Source organism: Euphorbia lathyris, chromosome 1 (genome assembly GCF_963576675.1).
Source record: "Euphorbia lathyris chromosome 1, ddEupLath1.1, whole genome shotgun sequence".
In the NCBI taxonomy this organism is placed as follows: domain Eukaryota; kingdom Viridiplantae; phylum Streptophyta; class Magnoliopsida; order Malpighiales; family Euphorbiaceae; genus Euphorbia; species Euphorbia lathyris.
Window position 1 is genome coordinate 58,507,626 of NC_088910.1, and position 8,818 is coordinate 58,516,443.

General features: G+C 30.9%; 1 protein-coding gene across 1 annotated transcript; it reads right to left on the reverse strand.

Annotated features, from left to right (window-relative positions):
* Positions 1–3,711: 3,711 nt before the first annotated feature.
* LOC136234530 (probable small nuclear ribonucleoprotein F) lies at positions 3,712–7,175 on the reverse strand. The gene is made up of 6 exons (XM_066024121.1): positions 6,991–7,175; positions 6,024–6,083; positions 5,746–5,833; positions 5,621–5,658; positions 4,530–4,594; positions 3,712–4,029 (listed from the first exon to the last, which is right to left on the reverse strand). Exons 2-6 carry the CDS (start codon positions 6,027–6,029, stop codon positions 3,951–3,953), a joined length of 276 nt encoding a protein of 91 aa, XP_065880193.1. The 5' UTR covers positions 6,030–6,083; positions 6,991–7,175; the 3' UTR covers positions 3,712–3,950.
* Between the last annotated feature and the right edge of the window lie 1,643 nt (positions 7,176–8,818).

The following is an 8,818-nucleotide window of genomic DNA, read 5'->3' on the forward strand; positions in this document are numbered from 1 at the left end:
CCCTAACCTTTTTCTCGATGACCTTAACGTTTTTCTTGGTGAACTGTTTAGTCCCTACCGTTTTCCTAAATGGTAAAAAATTTAACAAACAGACGGAAAGACTAAACAGTTCATCGAGAAAAAGGTCAGGAACTTTACCGTGTATTTTTAAAATACGAGGACTAAACAGTATGTTTTTTCAAAATATTAGGACTAATAAATTAATTACCCTACATATATTGGTGGAATTTTGGAGGTTTACCGAAAAAGGAAAGTAATTAATACCTCTAGATCATACTTTTTCTTTTTTTTAATAGCATAATTAATACATAAACCTGTGCCTTATGGCACAGGTTAGATTAAGCGATAAATTAATTACTCATATATGCATGATTTTTTTTTATTGAAGTTCTAATGAGTGAGTTAGTCCTCGTATTTTTAAAAACACACAGTAAGGTTCCTAACCTTTTTCTCGATGAACTGTTTAGTCTTTCCGTCTGTTTGTTAAATTTTTTACCGTTTTAGGAAAACGGTAGGGACTAAACAGTTCACCAAGAAAAACGTTAAGGTCATCGAGAAAAAGGTTAGGGACCTTACTGTGTGTTTTTTAAAACACATGGACTAAAGAGTGTGTTTTTTAAAACACAGTGACTAAATAAATTAATTACCCATATATGCATGAGTTTTTTTATTAAAGTTCTAATGAGTAGTCCTCGTATTTTCAAAAACACACGGTAAGGTTCCTAACCTTTTTCTCGATGAACTGTTTAGTCTTTCCGTCTGTTTGTTAAATATTTTACCGTTTAGGGAAACTGTATGGACTAAACAGTTCACCAAGAAAAACGTTAAGGTCATCGAGAAAAATGTTAGGGACCTTACTGTGTGTTTTTTAAAACACATGGACTAAACAGTGTGTTTTTGTCAATATAGGGACTAATAAATTAATTACCCATATATGCATGATTTTTTTTATTGAAGTTCTAATGAGTGAGTTAGTCCTCGTATTTTTAAAAACACACAGTAAAGTTCCTAACCTTTTTCTCGATGAACTGTTTAGTCTTTCCGTCTGTTTGTTAAATTTTTTACCGTTTAGGAAAACGGTAGGGACTAAACAGTTCACCAAGAAAAACGTTAAGGTCATCGAGAAAAAGGTTAGGGACCTTACTGTGTGTTTTTTTAAAACACATGGACTAAACAGTGTGGTTTTTTAAAACACAGTGACTAAATAAATTAATTACCCATATATGCATGAGTTTTTTTTATTGAAGTTCTAATGAGTAGTCCTCGTATTTTCAAAAACACACGGTAAGGTTCCTAACCTTTTTCTCGATGAACTGTTTAGTCTTTCCGTCTGTTTGTTAAATATTTTACCGTTTAGGAAAACTGTAGGAACTAAACAGTTCACCAAGAAAAACGTTAAGGTCATCGAGAAAAAGGTTAGGGACCTTACTGTGTGTTTTTTAAAACACATGGACTAAACAGTGTGTTTTTATCAAAATATAGGGACTAATAAATTAATTACCCATATATGCATGAGTTTTTTTATGGGTAAAGTTCAAATAAAACCCCTGTGGTTTCACTAATTTTTAGATAAAGGATTGTGGTTTACTTTTTGTCAAAACGAGGATTGAGGTTTTCAACTTTAACAAAATAAGGACTTTTTCAATTGATATTATTAAAATCACCTTTGACGACTTCAAAAATGATATATTTTAAGAACTACTAATATTTTAAGCAACTTTAATTCTTCAACTTTTTTATTTCGAGATTGTTTAGATGATGTTTGGTAAAGAGAGAGAAAGTTAGTGTTTAGAAAGAGAAAGTTCGAAAAATATGATTTTCGAAAATCGAAAATGTAGTTCCATACAAAATATGACATTGAACAATTTTAATTCTTGAAAATTTTCATTTTCAGGTCGTTAAAGATGGTTTTAATAGCATTAATCCAAGTTTGAAACCTCAATCCTTATTTTGACAAAAAGTAAACCACAGTTCTTTATCTGAAAATTAGTGAAACCACAGGGGTTTTATTTGAAGTTTACCCTTTTTTTATTGAAGTTCTAATGAGTGAGTTAGTCCTCGTATTTTTAAAAACACACAGTAAGGTTCCTAACCTTTTTCTCGATGAACTGTTTAGTCTTTCCGTCTGTTTGTTAAATTTTTTACCGTTTAGGAAAACTGTAGGGACTAAACAGTTCACCAAGAAAAACGTTAAAGTCATCGAGAAAAAGGTTATGGACCTTACTGTGTGTTTTTTAAAATATATGGACTAAACAGTGAGTTTTTTAAAACACAGTGACTAAACAGTATGTTTTTATCAAAATATATGGACTAATAAATTAATTACCCATATATGCATGAGTTTTTTTATTAAAATTCTAATGAGTGAGTTAATTATGTTTTATTAATTGCATATGATTACCTAGAAAAACTAAACATCTTTTTAAAAAAAAAATGTATTAATTATGTCTTATCCTATGCCTTATGGCATAGGTTAGCGGAACCGTTTTATTAATACATAAAAATAGTAATTAGGACAATATTATTTTAATACAAATATTTCAATCTTTCATTCATTGGGAAAAGCTTATTTCACCAGCTTTTTCAAATTAATTAGTGGTTTGAGCACAATCCATTTCCTTAAATCTATTTTCATTAAACATTACTATTAAAAGTTTTTACTAATCAAATTTTTAAAAGTGGTCAAAGTTTAATTTTACACCAAAACTCTTTCCACCAAATATGGCCTTAATATATTACCACTCTAATTTTCACAAAACTTTTTTTTTTTTAATTTGTACCATTTGTCGGTTCGAATCTCATCACACTATTCAATTAAAGTTTTCTGCGTACACTAAAACTTCAAAAATCCAGCTTCAACCACTCAAACCAACTATAATTGGTTAAATATCATTAAACTGGTTAAATGTCACTAAACTTACTTTCATAGCAGGACGATCAATACTTTTACCCACTACAATTCAATTCTGCAAATATATCTGCGTTGATTTCAGTTTCTATCATGAAATGCAATGCACTTATTCGAATTAGGATGAAACATTTTATCCACTGCAATTCAATTTAGTAAATATATCAATGTAGATGTCTGTTTCTATTAATAAAATGTAATGCACTTATTCGAACAAGGATGCTAAATGTTCATGAGAACAGTAAAAAAACAATTGGATCAACTACAAGTTATCATTTCACATTGATCAATTTTCATTTGTGGAAAAACTTCCACCGGAATTTAGTAATAAGGATAGAAAGTGAAACATAATACAAGAGGGGCTTAATATGGCGTAATGGAAAAGCAGGGGATGATATTTTACATTACATATATAACTTGACCGTCCAAGAGGGACTTATTATGTTCAAAAATAATTTATCAATAGCCTTATCATATAATATTTAAAAGATCAGAAAAATAATTGATTACCGACTCAATGTGCCAAATATAAAAAAAACAACTCAATGTTTATATCATATCTCAGTATATATGATTCTGAAAAAAAAAAATATATATATATATATATATATATATGTGTATATATATATATATATCAGCATATATTATAATACATGGTCATCGAGTATCAATTTTAAGAATAGGCACCCTTCTGAAAACCAACATGCTTATGCCTAAATATTAAAGGCCGGTAACCAAGTGATGTAAATAGAACCAAAAAAAAAAAAAAGGCACGGTTTAGAATTATAAGTAGTCTTAGCATCAAGCAGCAAATAATGATTCACATACTATGTTTACTACATGACAGTGAAAAACAATTAGGGCAGAACGTTATCCTAGAGCATCCAATTATATATCTTTTTTGTCAGTATTTCACAAGAAACATCTCCAAGATACAACTTGAGCAAGTGTACGATGGCCAACATTTGCATTGAACATCAAATAAGGAACATCATTAATTGGCCTAAAGATTAAACTACCAGTCCTGCTTAATTGTTCAAGTTCAGTCCGCTTGATCACGATCTGCATCTTCAATATCTTCATCTTCTGGGACACCACGAAGATAAAGAACATTGTTGCATCTGCAAGTGGGAGACACACAAAAATTGAAATATAACAATAATCATTATTCAGTCTTCCAAAGAACATAAAAGAATCAAGTACTCTGTTAGACTTCCACACAACACTCCTTACATATTCATGGATAGCTTAAACTTTTATAAAACCATCCGCAGATGTTATTTTCCTGGGTCAATAATATGGGGGAAGCACTTTGTCATTCCATAAACCCAACCAATCCTAACAATTTCAACCAATATCTGGCATATGGGAGGAATTTAACCCAGGATAACCCACCCACTGCAAAAAGGAGGAGTCATTTAGTAATTTATAGCCTCATGGAAGAGATTTTCATTTGGTAGATGCATGTTAAGTAATTTCATATCTAATCTGAATTTCAACATCATGTTACTTGTAATTGCAATTTGTATACTCTGTCATGGAAGTTTATCCTATAAACTTCAGGTTAACATCCACAACGTGTGCTTAATTTTGAAAACAGGAGGTGTTTAATTCAAGTTACCTGATCAAAATCTCTCCAAGATTTCCAATAAATTGTCCATCAACAAATTCTTCTGTGTTGCCCAGCTGCATATGACAATTCATTGGTTCTTAAAGGTTAGAAAACAATATTTTGATAGGAAACAACTCGCCAAACTCATATAGGAAATACAACTTATATTGATGAACTTCCAAACCAATATGATTAGGAAATGGAAACAAGAACAATATTAAATAGAAAAGTAGTCAGCAAACAATAAGAAGAGAAAGATGAACAGAAGCACTTGTGCTCCCACAGAGCATTGTGCCTTCCCAGCTCAAAGATGAGATAAAATATAAATTTTCCCAAAAAGACTACACTGCCTTCTTACTCCCCACAATTTTATATGTACTAGCTCAAATCTCTCAGCAATCCTTGCACATAATTACCTCAAGCTCATAAAACCTCTCACCAAAACATATACATAACAAACTCCAGCTAGTAAAACCCCCAAGTGTCCTCTAATTCCCAAACTAACCTTTATTTTGTTTCTAGCATTCTGTATCAGTATACCAAGTAGCAATTATCTTATAAAATACATATCAATCAAAATCCAGCAGATTGCAAGGTATTGATGACCAAAAAAGGGCTACAGCTTGCTGGTTTTCTTAATTATATCAATTTAATCCAAACCATGTTAGTACCAAAATTTTACTCAATTTAGTAAACTGACTACCAGAATATATATGTATACATGCTATATTTCAGTTACATCAGCTGTTTAAAAATAACAGGGGTTGAGGTTAGGATGTTGTCTGAGACAGGAAAAAAAATAAAATAAAAAATCACTTCTCTTACTGATTTGTCATAGAATTAAACCAAAGTCATACTTATGTTGCTTGTTCAGGTAAATTTTAAATATTGGACATATAATTTAGTTATAATCACTAAATAAGATACGCTTGTTAGCAGATGTTATGGTTAGAAGAACAACATTCATAACATTATAAAACTACTAAACAACGATGTATTTAAAAGTTCAGGACTTCATTGAGTATTAAGTCTATTGCATTTGGATAAAAATAAGCTAGCACAGGATCCAGCAAAGAAACTACAAATGAAATCATGAGTACCTGTAGATTCATGTACGAATCAACTGATGCAAGAAACCCTGAAAAGCAAGCGCGCAAAAGGTCAAAGACATAAAAGAAAATGAAAATTGGAAAAAGGTTAAAGCAAAACAAATAGGTGGACTCACCTTTGTATTCCATTCCCCACTTGAGTTTTACAATAACAGTTTTCCCCGTCAAGTTGTTCAAGAACGGCTTAGGGTTAACTGGAATCGTCTGCACATCCAGAACAAAACTATCATTCACAAATATCATTTGCATATTAATTCTCTCACTGAACAGGCAGAGAGGAACTGATATTACATACTAGACAGATGAAAGTGCAAGCACCATTTTTTGTGCTCAAGCATTTAAAGCAAATTGAACAGAAACACGGGGAAAAAGAAAGAAGGAAACAAGTACTCACCGCCATAGGGGGAACAGATAGAAGCAGAGAGGTTGATAACACTAAGCTCACACTCTTTACCTATAAGTTATTCAAAGACCATAATAATTAAACACAACTTTATAATATTATAGGGGAACAGATAGAAGCAGAGAGCATGTAGCAAAATGTTTTTCCTCATTGAGGATTGAATTAACAGAAAACATTATCATGCAATTAGAATGTTCTCATGTCAGCAAGCATAAGAGATATTTCAAGCCACATCATAAAGCTACAATTGCCATTTTTGTTATTTGCAATGAACACTAAAACCAACTACAAAGCAATGGAAGAAATTCAAAAGATAACTTTATGGACAATTGGCCCAAGTGAATCTAAAATCTTTCCATTGAAATACCTTATAGGGTAAATTGTCATTTTAAGTTGTAGAAAAGACCAAACAAGGAAATGAAGGAACCGGAGAAAAAAATATTCACATTAGAATGTTGCTGCATGACAGACCATTTTGAAAAAACCCACCATTGATCAATTGCAACTCAGAAGTGGCCATCCTTGGTAAAAAAAAAACCCAATTTTCTGCAACCTAAAACATAATAATCTACGTTTATAAGACAAGCCAGATTAAAAGCAAGATGGAAACATGCGCTACCTGGGACAATTATTTGTTCCTCCAACACAAAGAAATACATTAACCCTGTGTTGGAAGTGTTGTTGTGCTATTCAACAGATATCACTTATAAATGATAACAATCAAATCATGCATGTACTAAAAACTGAAAATAATCTGTAATTATGTATTACAGAACCATAATGCATAAATTTTCTATAAAATTACGATGAAAAATGAATGAAGATTTTGAGCTAAACAGAGGAAGATAAAGAAGCTCAAACAGAGTTAAAGTTCGAATTAGAACTTCAATTTTTCTACTGAATTTTTGAAAGCTAATTTAAGGCAGATGTATAAATTAAAAAGATCGAGATAACCCACCTTATAGCAGTTACGAGTTCAGTTGAGGTGAGGCGGTGGAGAACTGAGGCGATTCACGGTCGGTGAGAGATGGAGAACTGGGGAAGAGAGGATTGAAGAAGACAGTGGAGCCGAAAATGGAAAACAGAGAAAGAACGAAGATAGAGAGTGGATGGAAGCGGTAATGAGAAAGAAAACTCAAGAACCCTAAAACATTACTGTACTCCTTTATATACCAAATTGGATAAGTTGCAAAAATACCCATAACATTTACAGCCATGAGCAATTTTATCCTTAACGTGTAAAATTATGCAACTTTATCCCTGACGTTGAGAGTTAAGAATAATTTTACTTTTAATATTGGCAAATTGGATAAGTTCCAGACATTATTATAAAATGCGGATATTTTTTTCTTTATTCTGCACCAATTGCATATCAGTTCGTTTAAAAAAAAATCATAATTTTTATGATTTAATAATAGAATTGGAGATTAATATTTATAAATATGTTTGATTAAAACTTTATCGTTCATAAATATGTGATTTAGACTTAATTTATGTGAAGTGTTCGTAAAATTATTACTTTATAAAAAATACTAACTTCATGAAAAGTCAAGTTTCACATAAAAAAATTAAATTTTACGAAAATAATTTAGTGTTAAACAAAAAGACACACATATATATACTTATATGAAAGGATTTATTAAAAGTGATATTAAATTTATTTTATCTCATGCTTTATTATAAGATACACTTTATAACATTAAACCAAACATTAAAAAGACTAAATGACACATTTAGTATATCCTTAGTTTAATATTATTAAATATATTATATGCATGCATATTGAGGCCAAAGAAATGAATAAATATGTTTAATTAAAACTTTATCATCTTTATTATCTATTTATTAAACGAAGTTAATTACTTTTTATACAAAAATACATTGTCCGAATTTCATACTAATGTTCGGAAAAATATTTATACCTATCTTCGGAAAAATATTCGTACCAACTTTCGAGAAAAATCTTTGCTAATGTTTGTGTTAAAGTATGTGCTAAACGAGCGATAAACTACATTTTAAAGCAACACTAAACTTAAGTTAAAGTTAGGCTAAAGTTAAGTTAATTTGAAAGCCAACTCTTCCTTTTTGTCTTATATGATCGAAATGTTATTGTACATATGTGTAGGGATCAAAGCTGATATTTACAGATAAAGTTGATTACAAATTACACTTTAAGTCCTTGATAAAGATGCTACATCACCACTCTTTATTTGCCTATAAGTAGAGAGACAATTCTCATTATGAAGGTTGGGGAAAGAATCCAAAATTGTTGGTGAAGAGAAGAATCCATTGTTGAAGAAGCTCAATTGTTGTGCTCAAAGTTTTACTTGTCTTTCATTCATTCTTCTTTCATTCCTAGTGAGATCAAAGAGATATGAGTGTTAGAATACAAATATACATTCTTTTATATTTGTGAGAAAGATCAAGTGAATGAGTAGCTTGACCCTTTGTTTTTCTTTTTAAGCGAGTCTTTGTTAGGTTCTCACTTTCTCCTAGTAAAAGTGTGTTAGGTTCTTAAGCACCTTTAAGCTTAAGGTGTAAGAGTTTCTCAATTAAGCTCAGTAAAAATTGAGGGGTGCTCAATATAACTCGTTAAAAATTGAAAGGAGAGTTTCTCAAACACTCGGTAAGTTTTGAGAAAAGTGGATATCAGAGAGATATTCACTTGGATAGTTTTTAGGTTGTAAAAGACCCACATGTTTGATTCTTGCCTGTTAAAAGAATCACATTGGAAAATCTCAAGAAGTTCTCTCGGGGACAGGATGTAGGCCGTAGTTGTTGAACTT

Excerpts from the sequence above, each read along its gene's own strand:
- LOC136234530 (XM_066024121.1), bottom strand. Across the intron at positions 5,659-5,745 it reads GTGGGGAATGGAATACAAAG|GGTTTCTTGCATCAGTTGAT; the intron begins GTGAGTCCACCT and ends CTTGCTTTTCAG. Across the intron at positions 4,030-4,529 it reads CTTGGAGAGATTTTGATCAG|ATGCAACAATGTTCTTTATC; the intron begins GTAACTTGAATT and ends TCCCACTTGCAG.